The 16,169-nt window shown below is 37.7% G+C and overlaps 3 protein-coding genes across 6 annotated transcripts; 2 read left to right on the top strand and 1 right to left on the bottom strand.

Moving 5' to 3' along the window:
* Positions 1-7: 7 nt before the first annotated feature.
* On the bottom strand, positions 8-15,882 carry unc-13-4A (BAI1 associated protein 3). Of its 2 annotated transcripts, XM_065304435.1 has the most exons (12): positions 15,863-15,882; positions 10,980-11,096; positions 10,510-10,806; positions 10,213-10,429; positions 9,850-10,045; positions 3,951-4,260; positions 3,215-3,879; positions 3,047-3,159; positions 2,775-2,983; positions 1,477-2,713; positions 1,047-1,419; positions 8-984 (listed from the first exon to the last, which is right to left on the bottom strand). In XM_065304435.1, the coding sequence occupies exons 2-12, from the start codon at positions 11,048-11,050 to the stop codon at positions 893-895; spliced, it is 3,780 nt and encodes a 1,259-aa protein (XP_065160507.1). In that variant the 5' UTR covers positions 11,051-11,096; positions 15,863-15,882; the 3' UTR covers positions 8-892. The 2 variants fall into 2 exon arrangements, with proteins under 2 accessions (XP_065160507.1, XP_065160506.1); XM_065304434.1 differs by lacking the exon at positions 15,863-15,882 and having other exon boundaries at positions 10,510-10,821; positions 10,980-11,098.
* On the top strand, positions 5,171-8,100 carry LOC135793463 (uncharacterized). Its single transcript, XM_065304437.1, has 7 exons — positions 5,171-5,605; positions 5,676-6,092; positions 6,159-6,591; positions 6,649-6,938; positions 6,996-7,400; positions 7,453-7,655; positions 7,711-8,100. The coding sequence occupies exons 1-4, from the start codon at positions 5,540-5,542 to the stop codon at positions 6,705-6,707; spliced, it is 975 nt and encodes a 324-aa protein (XP_065160509.1). The 5' UTR covers positions 5,171-5,539; the 3' UTR covers positions 6,708-6,938; positions 6,996-7,400; positions 7,453-7,655; positions 7,711-8,100.
* On the top strand, positions 8,401-11,732 carry LOC135793464 (uncharacterized). Of its 3 annotated transcripts, XR_010548635.1 has the most exons (6): positions 8,401-8,706; positions 8,764-9,162; positions 9,221-9,435; positions 9,491-9,651; positions 9,706-11,485; positions 11,555-11,732. XR_010548635.1 is itself a non-coding variant. In XM_065304438.1 (5 exons), the coding sequence occupies exons 1-5, from the start codon at positions 8,650-8,652 to the stop codon at positions 9,786-9,788; spliced, it is 915 nt and encodes a 304-aa protein (XP_065160510.1). In that variant the 5' UTR covers positions 8,401-8,649; the 3' UTR covers positions 9,789-9,815. The 3 variants fall into 3 exon arrangements, 1 of the variants encoding a protein (XP_065160510.1); XR_010548636.1 differs by lacking the exon at positions 11,555-11,732 and having other exon boundaries at positions 8,401-8,715; positions 9,706-9,815; XM_065304438.1 differs by lacking the exon at positions 11,555-11,732 and having other exon boundaries at positions 9,706-9,815.
* Positions 15,883-16,169: the final 287 nt, after the last annotated feature.

Genomic DNA, 16,169 nt, shown 5'->3' with positions numbered 1-16,169 from the left:
AAAACAATTTCTTAGATTTATATCTGTCTTACAGAATAGGTAAAGGTTATATTGATTTTGCAGTATAATAACAATATTTATGATTATCACATTTAAGAATACAATACATATTTTGATTCGAATTGACATTCAGTACATTAAGCTCTTTGAGGAATGATTTCATAGTTGAAGCATTTGTTGAAAATAATCAAGTAAAACGTATATTTACTTTGTTTTGTTTTGTGGATGGATGCCGATTTTGATTGATATTTACAGGATGTTAGAATAGTACACCAGTATAAAATATAATTGTAGAAAGATGTCATAAGATATCTAGGATTACAGTTCATTTGGCGTGCGCCGAGTACATTATGTTATTCGATATGTTTCTGTTTGAGTCTGGTGCGAATGAATTAGAGTGTGTAAAATGTTATCGTTTTGCGGGGAACATCTAATCCTATATTATAAATATAATTATCTTCACGTAATATTACATTATATTCTTGGAAAACAATTATACACTTAGCACGTACCTTTAGATTGTCAGTATTTTCGTGATTTTGTCCAAATGAAGCATCCTTTTCATGACGAAATTTATATGTTAGTATATTTGAAATATATATATTTTTATATGCATACTGACTTGTCATAGAAAAGTTATCTCAGTTATAAGAGCACACGATTACACGATTTACGCGCTAACCAACGATAAGTAATTGATACTTTAGTTGCTCGTTAGAAAAGCAATGAAATTTAAAAATGTCTCACCTAGGTGCTGCTATGTAGTAAGAAAGAACATTTAGTGCTCGTTAATTTTGGAAATTATACAACAGTTGTGAAAAAGAAGCAAAAATGCAACACGCAGTAGGAAATACATTTGTTGGTCGTTTTGTTTTTAATTCTGCCGAATTAGTTAATTGGCAAATCGTAGTTTTTGTTTTCGGACAAAATCCTGTGCATATCGATCGGTTGTCCTGAAATCTAAGATTTGAAGTATTGGTTGATCTGCAAAGGAAGCAAACAAACAGAGTGAGTGCGGAGATACTTGTTATTGAAATGTTTCTTACTTCTTTGATGTTGTTGCATCAGTATGAGATCAACGGGTTTCAAACCATGGAAGTTATCCACTCCCAGGCTGTTGTCTGCAACTCCGGGAATAGTCCCCAGAGAGAGAAAAGCTTCCCCCGCAAAATCGTTGGCGGTTAAAACATCATGATCCATTACTGTGAACGCAATCATTGCGCCAGGCGAACGACATTGCTCTAACGTTACGCTGAACTCAAAACACTCATCAAATATTGGATGCAGCGTTTTCTTGTGAACGTTTGTTTGTTGCTCGTTGCAATGTGGAAATACACGAGTGGGTAATAGTTCAATGATTACGAATGGGTCGCTGAATCCGTTGGGATCCAATGGAATAACATCTCGGGCCTGGAGGACCTGAGCAATAAAAATTAAAAGTTTTAAATTCCAGTATATTATTGTTTTAATGTCTACCTCAACACATAATGAGTCATGGTTGAAGTAGGCTCTAACAGCAAGTGCGCCATATTGCGTGCATCCAGTTGTAAGCTGATCATGAAGGCGTTGACTGTAGAACTTCTCAATCAAAGTTTCGGTATCTGTTCGATGGTATTGAAGGCGTTGCTCAACGTGATAATAATTTTCAGAGTGCAGAACTTCCATTGAAAGGCCCTGCCCATCTGCATGAAAGAACGACACCATCATTTCCAGTGCAACATGCAAGCGTTCATGAAAATTGGGCGGGATTTCTTCCCCACTTGTGTTGCCGTCCATTTGCACATTTAGTTCGGCTAAGGAATACTCCCATACCTCGGGCAAAACTCTTTGGAAATTTTGTGGTAGGAGAGCAATGTTTAAAGCCTGCAAATGGTAGTGAAGATACTCAAACAATGGCTCCATTGCTTCGTTAATCGGCAAGGAGTCGGGAGACCACGCTAAATGGAACATGGTTTTCTTGAGAGAATCTTGCATCAGTGGTCCCACTTTCTGTAGGATATCCAGTATTCTGAGTTGTAATTGGCCCAAACAATTCTCTAGTTGGTTAGTTAACACTATAAATTGGTTATCTATCGCGACCGTTTCCAGTGTCAGAAAGTCGAAATAATTAGCTAGAAGTGATATAAATTTAAATACATATTCCATATTGTTGACCGCAATACACATATCATCAGTCACTTTGAATGGGCCGAGTTTTTCAAAATATCCACTCTCTGTCAGCGCTTGGTAAATAATATCCGCGTATAGTAAAGCTGCCGAACAAATACAGTCTAGAAGCTGTGACAACAGTGGAATGGATTGTGCCCTAGGCCATTGAAGGGACCGCCAGAAGTCCCGAAGTTGGCAGAACATTGCAACAACGTCTACGGCCGACGAGTTGTGTTTAACTAATTTCTCGCCGTCGCAAATTTTCTGCATTTCAACGGCTGCTCTTACCCTCTGCAGTGCTTTTCCTTTACATAATGCTAACCAACAGCTCACCGAGGGTTCAAACCATTCGTGACACTTGGGAAGTAACAACTTATGGTCACCACCCGAGGGCAGGTTTTGATTGAAAGCAGCCAGATCTTTGACTTCTAGATAGACCGAAAAAATGAGTCTCATATAGCCTGCGCCGGACGACTCCTGCTGATTCAGAAATGCCACTACCTCATCGGACATTAGTTTGTCGAGTTGTTTGAACACAACACTGAAGTATGGTATGCCATTTGTGCTAAAAATGGAAATAGTTTATTAGTGCTTGAGTAATTGTAAGGTACATGCTCATGGCATACCCCTCAAACAACGGATGATAATGCGAGAGTCCGTGATGCAGATGATAATATATCTCCGAGCAGAAATCGATAAAAGACGCGTCGTACTCGTTGGGAGTGAGGATGGAGTTTTTCATTAGTGCAAACCATTCAGGCGTACCTTTTCTAATTGCCGCAACAATTTCACCTCGAATTTCCTTGTTAAACGGACAACATTTCCAAAAAGCTTTCTACGCAAAAATAAAACATAATCAACACATTTATACCGTTGTTTTAGTAAATGTGTTAGTAACCATTGTTGATAGATGAGCTAAACATCTAAGTAGGTACTCCAATCTAGCTAGAGACGGTGCATGTAATGCAGGAAACAATTGCCGATGATGCCTCAACTGATGCAACCATCGTTCTATAAATTACACACAATTAATGTGGCCCACTTAAAATCTGGGAAGTTTGCTCACCGAGCATAGCATTAAAACTTTCTGCCAACCACATCTCTTCTTCGCGGGTGAGATTACTCGTACCCCATGCATGTTCCACTTCAGTAAGCAATTGCAACATCCACTTGGGATCTAAGGAAGTTTTCAAATACGTCCTCGATGCTCCAACAAATCTGGCCATTGCCGTCTGCAGCTCGCTCAAGTCACCCTGCACTGCGTGTTGATGTAGTATGGTCAATGCAGGTCCTGGCAAGTCGCCGCTCCATGTCCACGTCTCGCGGCTCCAATTTCGCAGCTCGTAGTCAACAAATGCGGCGTATAATGCTTCATGCTGCATCAGTTCCGTCCAATTATCATCATCTGCGCATCCACGATTTTCTCTCGTTGAAAGCCACATTTTAAGTCGAATTCGACCCTGCACGCTACTCCGCTGAGAACGTGCCTCCAATGTAAACCAACCCTCCAAGCCAGTGGACGGAATGTCCTGTAATGGGATATTTACGCAGCCGAGGAAGTCGTCCTGGGAGCTTTGGCGCGCCGACTGACACACCTGTTTGAAGAATCGGCCCAAGCCACGAACCCCGCGGACTTCGTTAAGCTTGCTAACTGCTTCCAAAACCGAACTTTCGTCATCATGATCCCAGATATCCAGATGTAGGGTATCATTATTGATATCATCGATATCACTAGAACAAGCAATTTCGCATTTTTTCAACAAATTTTTAACCGATTTGGTTAGTTTTATTTCAAGTCTTACAATCGAAATTTTTCATTCCATCGTGGATTGAGAGTGTGCGGTTTGACAGACGTTGCTCTGATAAATTTGGCCGGGAGAGCGGTACCAATTGAATCTCGCTGTTCCCGAACCCTACCATCCTTTCTCTTAAAGCTCAGCTTAAAGCTATGGTGTTTTCGTAGCTTCTCATGATTGCCTAAGTTGATTTGATTTGTCGTTTCGCAGACATCGGAGAGAGTTCGTGCCGAAAGTGTTGGGGGCGCGGGCGGCTGTGGGGAGGATGGCGCAGCCACAGGTTGAATGCCCAACATACAATATGGATCGCTAAACCCTATGAACCAAATTAACACAACAATTTTTTTAAATATTGAGAATGGTTGTTTTAAAAATTAGTAAAATATATTGGTTGTAACTTTTACGATTTGCTCCAGAATCGCCAAGTTTAATTAGGAGCGCCTTGAGGCTTCTTCTTGACTGTTTTGATTTATGTAACTTTTCCTGTTTTTTACCTTTTCCTCGGAAGGAAAGAAAAACAGATTTAATGATGATCATAAATATACATTAGTCAGCTTAGAAATACTCTCTAACTTTGTTATTGCAAGCGCACAACCTTTGACGTAATTTATCAAACGAAATAAAAAAATATGAGCAAAATCATGCTGACTCCAGATGATTGAAGATTCTTAAAATTTCTAGTATGTTTATTTCAGCATTTAGTGTGATGAGTTCTGTATAAATGGAACGTCATGCTCTAATTTATATTCTATTTTAAAATGTTAAACAAGTGCAACTGCCAATCATCACGTCAATTTAGAGTCTCAACATTTATTGCAATCAAAGAATGACGCTATGAAATACTGGTAATGTGATGTACTTTATCGCTGAACGGATGTGAAATGACGACATGCAAAAAAAGGAGAAACAAAAGTCGCTAACCGCATTCTGACGTTTCAAATAATACAAAAAATATATCAAATTATTGGTCAACCCATGGGAACCACAATGATTCATCATACGATAATCACGTGCGAGTAGCAGCGCCAATACCGGTGCTCAAACTGTTTTATAAATTAATAAAATTAAGAGAGCAAGTTATTTTGGGAATTCCAGCAATCCTACACAAGAATTGTTAATCGTATGATACTTCGTATCTATCTGACAATGATTCAATGTTTACCGGTTCCAGATTGAATTTCTCTAAATATCTACGCTTACGTTGGTGGCAATCGACACCAATAACACATACGTGTTTAAACAACGCACGTCGACGTCCGAGCTGCTCATTTCGTTGGCGGCCTCACAACAAGTAGCGTCGCACGCGACCTCCACGCTATATTTAAATTATTCGCCGAATTGATTATTAAGCTAGGAAATTTTAAAAACAATTGAAACTAATCATACAAGTGCAGTGTGAAATATCTCAGCAAATAACCAAACATATACAGTATTGAATTATTAATTCTTATTAAATAAAAGTTGTACATAAATATTGATGTATTTTAAACCAAGGCTGTGTCTGTAAACATAAGTGATAATTAATCACAGGTGCCATCAAGCAAGGAACCGGATTATATTAGACGAAAAAAAATTACGTCAGACAAGGTAAAATAATGGAAAGTCGGTATTTACAAGTTATTTTTCTGTGCGTGTGTTATTCTCTCATCTCGTCTGTTCAGGCAAGTTCAAGTTCACATCGTGAACATGGAATAAGAAAAAATATGTAATTAAGTATTTTATTTTATGTAGTGTCATTTGCGTAAACCTTTGAATGGAACTTTGCAATCAAAACGACTAAAATCTGGGCCTGTGTTCCTCATTGACTACACAACAATACTAGTAACACAATTCTCATACGACAATGGTAAATTTAAGAACTCTATAAATAGACATAACAAGTGGTTCAAAGGTATTCTTCGTCGAGGCGATAACAGAACTGAATTCGTTGACCTGACGTTCATGAATTCAACAAACGCTCAGTTGTTAGCTAATTTATACCTAGGTTTGAATATGTATTTACAAGTCCAGGAAAACAGCCAGTATGATGCAAGGCATTTATCAGCCATTGCAATCGTTAACGATAAGAATGAGATAAAAGCTGCTGTATCTATAGACGCTAACGATCTTTTAGATTTGCCAGAAAAAGATCATTTTTTCTCTCCTAAGGCAAGTGAAAAGTTTTTATGAACTATCCATAAATTATTTGTATTTATAATTGTTTGATTTTTATAGGATAATCAAACCTTATTTGTATATCCCAAATGTTGTCCACTCAAGAGTTACTTGAAAAAAGAATCTGATTGGAATTGTGCTAGCAAACATGAAGCTGTCACGGGTAGTGTGGAACGAGTCCCACTTTACAAAAATCGTGGAACTCAGTATGATGATGAAGGATTAAAGACTAAGGATATTATCTATGAGCCCTTTTATTATCCAATAAATTGCAGTCAGAAAAATATACGAGTAAAACTCGATAGCGAAGACAAATTTATTTTGTTGAGCAACCTGGAAATTTTGGTTGATGATGTAAAAAGACCACAAGCACATTGTCTGGATTTTTATCCAGATAAAAATCATGTTTTTCATGAAGCTGTGTACGTATGCTTATCAGATATGGATGTGGATATGAATAAAACAGATATTTTTAATTTATTTTCATCGTCCGGTAATATTAATTGCTTTAGAAATGAAAACAGTTTTTAATGTGTCGTTTTGATTTTAGCACCGACGGCTACACCGACAGTATTACTACTTTTAAGTTTATTTCTATGTCTAAAATAAAGTAATTACTATCGATAATATCTATTTATATTTTTATTGAATCAGATAAGATATCTCCTCGATTCTCAGAACATAACAACATTTCAAATATGCTTAATATATTAAACAAATATTTCAGTTGCTCTCGCGTATTGAAGCATTGAAGTATATCAACAAAAAATGTTGTTACGAGGTTTTTCACTTGTACTAATAATATTATCAATTATTACCGACACCACATCGTACGGCGACGTAAGTTTTGATGACTTTTGATAACTTTGCTCTTACAACAATTTCTCAATGTCTCAGAGTGTACTTCGCAAACCATTAAATGGCACATTTTCATCAAAGCGATTGACTAGTGGTCCAATATTCCTTCTTGATTCTCGCACGATCTTAGTTACGCAATTTACCTATTCTAATATATATTGGAAAAATGTCTTAGAACGTCATAACAAGTGGTTCAAAGCTAAGTTAGTAAATAATACCTTGGTTGATCTCGAGCTTTCTGATGAAAAAGATGCACATATCAACAAACGGAAATACTATGGAGAAAATATTATCTTGAAAGTGCCAGACTCTCCCCAATTCAATATTTTTAGTTTTGACGAGTTGGTGATAGTAAACGATGACAATAAAATAAAAACATCGGTAAAAATTACTGATACTGACAAGCATGATTTGCCTGACCATGCCACCGATACAATGATGGCGGTAAGAATTATTTATTTATTTTATTTTAATTATTAATCATTTTATTCTTTAGCTATATCATAACGGAAAACCTAGGTTTTTTTACCCAAAATGTTCTCCATTTGATAGTTATTCTGTCAATAGTGACACTATCGCAACAGGAACATTCCGGGAAATGCAACGAATTCCAATCCATGAAGTGAAAAACGAATCATACAATACTGACCCATTTGAACCCTTCTACGAACCGTTCTATTCTCCACTGCAATGTACAAGGTATGACAAGATTAAAAAAACATTTCACGTATGCAACATCGAATATGCATTGTAGATTCATTATGGATGAAGAGGATAATATAACTGTATTGATGAATTTGCGTTTGATCACTCCCAATTACCCCGATTTAAAATTAGCGTGTCTTGATGGGAGTACGGAAGATGGAGAAGACATAGTAAAGGAACGCGTGTATGTGTGTTTAGATGAGGACAAAGGTGGCGCGCGAACGTATTCATCTTCATCTTTTTCTTTACTATCCGTGTTATCGGTAATTTGTATTTGGCAATCCGTGTCTCATATTTTTATAAATTAATTTCCAGAAATTTATAAGTTCTGTTTACCTTAGATTAGTGTTATCTATGTTGTCGCTGACTTTATATCTCTATCTGTACAGTCTACAATTCATTTGTATACGAGATTGACTAGTAAATCTCTTTTTAGCAATTAGTGTTTTGAAAGTATTCATATTCAATAACAAAATGAAAATAGGCGGCGTTTTTGCGCTATTTTTGGAAATAACCCTCGTATCTACACAGGTAAAAAATGTTAGTTTAATTCATTAATTAATTCAATCATAACCATTATTTTCACAGAACAATGCAGAAACTGATTTAATACGCCCGCTTAATGGCATATTTCAATACAAGCAATTAACGAGTCGAGAAATTTTTCTTTGGGATTCGGAAACCGTTCTAATAACACAGTTGTTATACTATAATGAAAAGATGACGAATCGAGTTACTATCCGTGTTATCGGTAATTTGTATTTGGCAATCCGTGTCTCATATTTTTATAAATTAATTTCCAGAAATTTATAAGTTCTGTTTACCTTAGATTAGTGTTATCTATGTTGTCGCTGAGTTTATAGCTTTATCTGTACAGTCTACAATTCATTTGTATACGAGATTGACTAGTAAATCTCTTTTTAGCGTTTTAGTGTTTTTGTCAATTTTGACAATTAGTGTTTTGAAAGTATTTATATTCCATAACAAAATGAAAATAGGAGGCGTTTTTGCGCTATTTTTGGAAATAACCCTCGTATCTACACAGGTAAAAAATGTTAGTTTAATTCATTAATTAATTCAATCATAACCATTATTTTCACAGAACAATGCAGAAACTGATTTAATACGCCCGCTTAATGGCATATTTCAATACAAGCAATTAACGAGTCGAGAAATTTTTCTTTGGGATTCGGAAACCGTTCTAATAACACAGTTGTTATACTATAATGAAAAGATGACGAATCGAGAGAAGTTATGTTTCATTGGAATTGATCCTGCCACACCCAAGGATTTGTTTGTTCACTTGCAATTTGATAATGGAAATACGGCCTGCATCAATGAGATGGTTTACCGAGGCCGACAAATAATTTTGAAGACTCCGTCAACATTTTATTTCACAGATTTTCAAAGCATTGGGATTATTAACGACACCAGCAATATAGTATCTCAAGTTTTAATAGATCAAAATGCTGTGTATTTTACAGAGGAAACAAACTATTTGGTATGATGCTATTCATGCTGACTAATTTGTTATAAATCAGACAATTTTGTCATTGTAGGGTCAGTTTTTAGCATATCCTAAATGCTGTCCATTAGATGAATATAATGAAGAAAATTCATGCAAAAAAATGAGCGAAGAGCAACGGACCAAAGCAGAAAATATTCAGATATATACTTTGCATGAGACTGAAAATAGTAGTAAAATGAAATATGACAACAATGAAAATTTTACCTACGCCCGTATACCATTCTATTCTCCTTCGTCGGAAAATCTGTATTGCAGTATGACTAATCAATATTTTTAAATATTTATTTACTTGTATTTGTAGATATTCACTGGATAGAGATGAGTATATATTAACCAATACCTTAGAACTATTTGTTGACAACTACATATGGGGACCGATCGAGTGCATTGATTATACCTATAATGAAATTTCGACCACATTGCAAGAGACTGTTTTTATGAAGTTGCGTGATAATAAATCAGGTTAGTCTTCACTTACAAAAATATTATGTGAATACTTGCATAATTATATTTCAGTTTCGTTGAACCCGGTCACACCGATTTTGCTAGTATTATTTATATTAATTTTACATGGATCTATTAGTATTAAGGTGCAGTGAGAAATAAAATAAATGTAAAAATAATAATAGAGTTTCAGCAAATGTGAAATGTTTGAATTACCGTTTGCGTCTTTAGCTTCGAGTCCTTCGGCGTCCAGGACCACAACGCTGAGCACAACGATAGGCGGCTTTTCCTCTCCTGCCAGGTGCAACATGCGATAGTGTCGATCAGGTGGCACGTCGAATGCCTGCTGGCCATACAAATAAAGGTCCTCCTTGTAATGAGCGTATTGTCCCCCAGGCGCTGGTGCCCCTACCTGAATTGCAAGGAAAAGTTCAATATCGATATTATGAGGCGGGTCGGATAGTTCCGACAACCCACGCGAATGAGTAAGGGTCAATTTGTGCTTTTATGAGTACTGTCTACCACCCGCAAAGTGCTTATTCCTAAGAGAGGAAAAGAGGAGGCGAAGCTAACGCTCACCGTGTTGGCAATCGTGTACAACATTTCAATGTAGAGTTTTTCGCGCTCTGTTTGAGAGAGGCAGCAGTCAATGGGCGTGATGCCAAATTCGGATTCCATCACGTGCGCCTCCATCGCCGCTTTCTCTGCCATTTTTTTAATAGCTTGCCGTTGATTCTCCTGCTTCCAGGAGAGTGCTGTGAAGCTCTCAAAGTACGAGCTGTCTACTTCTTGGACTCTGTTAAAGCAATAAAAATACAACTTTGCCGACCGTGTACCGAACCTTGTATCAAGTGTGTCTTGCTGGCAAGAACTCACCCAGAAACCACCTGATGATCGATATCCGGCCACGATAAACGGCGGCAGCAGAATGTGCGTTTTAGATGGTCGGGCGTGGCCTTTGGCGATTTCTGTCTGAAAGACGCTGTCCGCCTCACTGGGGGTGCCGGTACGAGACTATCCAACGTGCTGCGACGACTTTGTACAAGTGGACTGGCACCCGGGGCCGGCAAAACTTTTGGAAACCCCGGTGTGTTGCTGTCTCCAGAAGAACTGCGTACTGTAGATGGTGTTGGTGACTCTGCTCCAGAGCCACTACCGCTGCCAGTGTCGTTTCTACTTAAAGAAAATCTGCGTGTGTGGAAATTGATTCCCGGCAGAGCACCGAATTAGAATGAATGATACTACTGCTACATTTAACCACAAATATCTCACAGAAACAACAGGCAACCGCACAACGTATTCATGAATGATGACAAGTTTCTTCATAAAGTGATCTTTCTGCTTACCTCTTGGGACTTAGAGTTAATCCAGCGACGCTGTTGCTCACGTACTCTTGCAACGAACTAAAGAAACTCATCTTGGTCTTTTACCTCAAACGGTTCTTGTGAAAAATATTAAGAATTCTGCAACATAAAAGAGCAAACACTAAATGAGACTCATTATTGTTAATGCGTGGTACTTGAGAAAATTTAATGCTCCTATCAAATTTTAAGAGCGTTTAAATTTAGTTCATGTCTCCTCGAAGACCACATACATCGTTGACATGACTTTCGGTCGAACGCCAGAGCATCGAAGCATTATATCGTATAATAACTTTCAACAAGCTTCCCAAAGGACTCCGAGGAAGTGCGACCTTAGCAAGGCCTATAAGCGAGAATACACCGAGTGACAACAATAAAATCCCTGGAGTAGTCGCCAAATCCGACGAGTTACGGCCGAAATTATGGTCATGAATATAAACGAGAATGTTAGTCACAGCGTGGATGTATGAAGACTTAACGTGCATGCAAAAGTAAGTTGTTCAAACGTCGTAAAATATAAACTACTTTACGATAAAGTTTATATATCTTTTGATCAAAAGGAATGAAAGAATATTGTTGGAATGGGATCGTGTATTGAGTATGAGGGTCCGTCGTTTGTTTGCGCCGGTCGTTTAGGACTCATTACACACAAACACCATTAGGCGACGGGGCAAATGTTGCAAAAGCTAATATTGTAGGCACTAACGTAAATGGAGAATAGCGTCAGATAAAAATAAATAAAGTAAAAAACATAGTGAAATATTTAAAATGAAAAAACTTTCTGCGGTGTATATTTATTAAAATTAATATATTTGTTAATTATGAGCCTTGCAAAAATTAGAGACCCCTCGGCATTTTTATTTGCCGTTGTGAAAAGGCACACTCGTCAACGATATCCGCCCACATGCCCACTTCGTGCGGGCATTCGGAAATAAAAAGCGGGCGCGCAGTGCGCCATGAGCTCAGTCTTCCCTGAGTCGTCTAACTGTCCAGTCGCAAACCTTTAGCTTTCATTTCCGTCCCTCTTTCTTTGTTTCCGATTCAGCTCGTGTATAAATGATGTACACAACATCCCTTGTTTGCCATCTGCGCCACAAAAAATTATATAAAAAGATATATTTATCAGTCTTTGGTAAAATATCTAATTCTCCAGTTTATTGCATTGTGCATTGCGATTGAACATTGTTCGTACTTTGCCAATACAGATCAAACAAGTGTCATGACGACATCGACATGCAACGACGTAACAATAGGATTACATGGTTATCTCTATTCTGAACACAGTAACCTAGTTCTCTAGTGGCGCTTCTCAAACTATATTGTGGATAAGTCCGTTGTTAGTTGATTTTGTTCATTATTTTTCATAATTTATTTTCAAAGGGGTAAGTGACGAATCATTAAAGCATCCTTGATAGTAACAACGATAAACGATGTCAAGTCGACATCACTCTGAGTGTGCTTGAAGTGCACTCATTCATTACCGGCTCACGGAAAAAGGTTGAAAGAAGAAAGAGCAACGCCAGATTATTAATTGTTGATTGGCTTACAGATTATATTTGGCATATATAGGTGTTAAGATTCACATAAAAATAGTATCGAATATACTAGGGCATCTACAGAGGTACCTAGTGTTATTAGGTCAAAAATAATTTAAATGCGAGAATTTAAATCCTTCCTACATATTGATATTATTGGTTTAAATTAGTACACCAAATTTATGTTAATTAGTTAAATGTTTCAGGTTATCAAGAAAACTTTTTTTAATTTGAAATTCAAATAGATAGGGAAAAGAGTGCAGATAAACACAGATTTCATACAAAAGTGGTTCATAATGGTTTTTAATTGGTTTAAAAAAAGCACAAATCGACAACTTTATGGCTCTACGTTCGCATAGATTAAACGTCAAATCAAGTCTATTACCTTCTTTTTTTATTCTTTTCTTCAACTCACGCATTTTAAGTGCTTCCAGTCTAGACACATTTCGTATAAAATTTGTAAATTAAATTGCGTTGAGTATTATAGAGCAACAGTTATCTCTTATTCGCAATTATTAAGTATTTGTACCAAGGGAAATTTATATAACGAAGCAAAAATCCTCATTTAACTTCATGTGTTTATCACGCATCTCGATATCGCATGTTTGGAAAACTTTGCGGAGACTGACGTTGACATGGTACTGATGAGTTGTAGAAAATGCTAAGCATCTTTTTTGCTGTGCCTTGACATAGGACAGACATGTGTATGCTGCAACCTTGTTTCAGCAAAGATTCGGTTACGCCATCCGCACACTCATTCTTCTCATATAACAGCTGCGCAAGCAGCACTCGGGATGGCCGATCAATAATTTTAATTCTGGTCTGTTTGTGCGAGATCAAATTGACGCACGAAAGCAAAGGGGATGAAGCAACAAATCAACAATCAGGAATCAAATGAAAATCAATATGGAGTAGGATTTTCAACACAGTACTGATTAATTAACTAAATTCTGTTGTAAATTCCTAGCAGCCACTTGTGCTCCACTATAACATTACAATTTTATTAAACCGCTAACACCGCGAAGGTGGCGTGCAGGCGTGCAATTCGACAAGATTGAATGTCACCAGCGACTCAAGGCTATAATAGCGCGTTTTCCTCCCTTTATCCGCCATTCGCGTACAAACTCCACCTGAAATCCTGGGTATGCAAACGGAGCAACCGCCTTCGCCGCTTTACGCTTCCATTTACATGTCTGCGACTCCTCGCCTGCACGCAATAGACTTCAGTAGCACTTACTTAAAATTAATTAAAAGAGGAAATTCCATTTGCATAAGTTGTGTCGCACTGCGCGCAATGACGTTGCCTTCTGATTTTCCGAACAATGTGTTTGAATGAAAATAATTTCCACGTGAGAATTGCAATAGGAAAATAATTGGACTAATCTGTTAACAAAGTATTATAAAAAAGACGATATAATACTGTACATCGCAAATTGCGAAAAATCTAAGGAATTCTTGGTTTAATAAAATATTAATGCATTACCTGAACAAACCGAATACAGCGTATAAATAATTAATTTTTTAATGGAGGTACCATAATAATAACCAAAGAAGCGCAGACCATTTTTGACATGCACTTATTATTGATTTTGTTGACAATGTGCAAATACAAGAATAAAATTTATTGCTTCAACAATATGTCATAATCAAAAATTTATTGACCGTTTCATTGTTCGTGTTCACTCATTCGCCCATCCACTTGTTGAGCACAAAGTACTACCCCGGAGCGCATACTCCTCCCTCAAATGTACAAGCGGGCCTGGCACAATAAATTGTAAACCGTTTCGATTATTTACCCCAAAATCCCAGCTAAATTGCTTCAAGATTTAAAAGCACTTGACCCACATTTGCCATCCAGCACTTGCAGTGTTGTCATACACAAAGGATACTACAACAGAGGCTTGGAATTCAAAAGTATGTGTATTAAAACAAGCGGGAAACAGGAGTTTACAGGCGTTGTGTCGAGCAGAAAATTGTTCAATTATCTGTGAAATTAATGTATTTCCACCAAACAAGCAATTAGATCTTTTGCACTTCCATGCATAAATAAATATCAGCAGCGCAAAAATGTTCCATTTCGTAAATAATATTTCACTTGGAAATATATCACATTGGCTGGTTTCTATCGCTTTCCGAAATCAATATTCAAGCAGCCAGTGTACTCGGAATTTTGAAAGATGACAACCTCTCAAATCACATCTTCCGATATTGAGATATTTTATCTGAGTAGACATGCCCGTCTATTTTAAATATAGCGGAGTTGGTCATAATATTTAAAACTAACAAACGCGTTTTGATCAATGAAATTTTGCAATAATAATCCCGAATACCTTACACAAATATTCACAGTTCTCATTCTTCTTCTGCAAACAAAGCAGCAGCCACTCCGAAACTATTTACTTTAGATCTCACGTTTGTTCAGAATAATTTATGTCAAGGTTCGCCCAACGTCTCCACCTTATTCATAATTAAGTATATATGGATAAATATTTAATGCGTATAAAACCAGCCGGAAATATTCAACTTTTATTTAGTTGACATTTCAAGGGAAGAATGCGTTGAATAATTTAGGGCGTTCTTTTTAGTATGGACAATAACCAACTAATTAAGTGCGCATTAATTGAAATTTGTATAAACTGTACGTCACTATAAACACAAACACAGATGTTTTAACAGATGCCGAAATGTGCTCAAGTTGAGAGCAGCTGGTGAGATTAACTCTCGTGATTGTTTGTTCAAATAGGTCTCCTCAACCGGACTGATGTCTATCGGTATCAGCGGATAGACATCCCTCAGCTACAACCCCTAATCCGAAACCCGAGCCGTGGCGTATTGCGATAGCGTATTAATATCACGCTCGAGTAATTAAAAATAAAGCACGACGCGCTGGGACGCCGAGGCTGGTCACAACCCTGTGAATAGCGTCGTAATTACCGGCCATTAATAAATGTGTACCAGTTTGGCCAATGCAATCCTCCCGACGCCGCCCCCCGAGTCGAAAAGTTTCGGGGGATGGTTGAAAGGGACGAAGCTACTCATGTGTTTCGAATTTCCAGCTAAATTGCTCACGAGGATTAAAGATTAAATCCATTGATGATGAAATATTAAATAAAGACGCAAATACGCATTCATGTTTATTGCAAACAAATATAGGCACAAAGAGAACCATTCTCTGTGCATATCCTAGTAAATCCAAGCAGAGCTTCTGGGAAATTGTACGCGTTAAGGTAACACCTGTGGGATTTTTCTTGTTGCTCCTTGAATCTCGCCAAGTGCGTTCGCAGGATGTATAAACAACACGAAATAATAGCAGGAACAAGTTGAGAGGCTTACCTTTATGTCTGTTTGTGTATTTTTCCCCGCTGCGAATTATTCCGCCACATCTGCAGAGGAAATTTTCAACAAATCCAGCAGCATGCAGAATCCACAACACAATCACATATTCATGCCCCGTTCGCCCCAGAATAGGAAAAATACCGAGGGCCGCGAGATATCTGCGCCGCGATGCGAGATTGGATTTGAAGGTGGTGAGTACGACGCGAATGTCTCTCAACTACTGCCAGCGGTGGCGGCGTCGTGCGCTATTCAACAAGCGAGCGCGGCGCGTATAAATCTCTCCGTGGCGGCGGCGGCGGCGACC

Source organism: Atheta coriaria, unplaced genomic scaffold (genome assembly GCF_025399875.1).
Source record: "Atheta coriaria isolate IRGN ID8LTWV9N9 unplaced genomic scaffold, Caltech_Dcor_3.1 hic_scaffold_6_pilon, whole genome shotgun sequence".
In the NCBI taxonomy this organism is placed as follows: Eukaryota; Metazoa; Arthropoda; class Insecta; order Coleoptera; family Staphylinidae; genus Dalotia; species Dalotia coriaria.
This window is presented reverse-complemented; position numbering and strand designations above follow the sequence as displayed.

Bases quoted from the DNA above. Each gene is read 5' to 3' on its own strand.
- LOC135793463 (XM_065304437.1), top strand. From the start codon at position 5,540: ATGGAAAGTCGGTATTTACAAGTTATTTTTCTGTGCGTGTGTTATTCT. The intron at 6,093-6,158 runs GCAAGTGAAAAG...TGATTTTTATAG, and splicing joins ATCATTTTTTCTCTCCTAAG to GATAATCAAACCTTATTTGT. The intron at 6,592-6,648 runs GTAATATTAATT...TTTTGATTTTAG, and splicing joins TAATTTATTTTCATCGTCCG to CACCGACGGCTACACCGACA.
- LOC135793464 (XM_065304438.1), top strand. From the start codon at position 8,650: ATGAAAATAGGAGGCGTTTTTGCGCTATTTTTGGAAATAACCCTCGTA. The intron at 8,707-8,763 runs GTAAAAAATGTT...TTATTTTCACAG, and splicing joins TAACCCTCGTATCTACACAG to AACAATGCAGAAACTGATTT. The intron at 9,163-9,220 runs GTATGATGCTAT...TTGTCATTGTAG, and splicing joins CAGAGGAAACAAACTATTTG to GGTCAGTTTTTAGCATATCC.
- unc-13-4A (XM_065304434.1), bottom strand. From the start codon at position 11,050: ATGAGTTTCTTTAGTTCGTTGCAAGAGTACGTGAGCAACAGCGTCGCT. The intron at 10,430-10,509 runs GTGAGTTCTTGC...TTGCTTTAACAG, and splicing joins GATCATCAGGTGGTTTCTGG to AGTCCAAGAAGTAGACAGCT. The intron at 10,046-10,212 runs GTGAGCGTTAGC...CTTGCAATTCAG, and splicing joins TGTACACGATTGCCAACACG to GTAGGGGCACCAGCGCCTGG.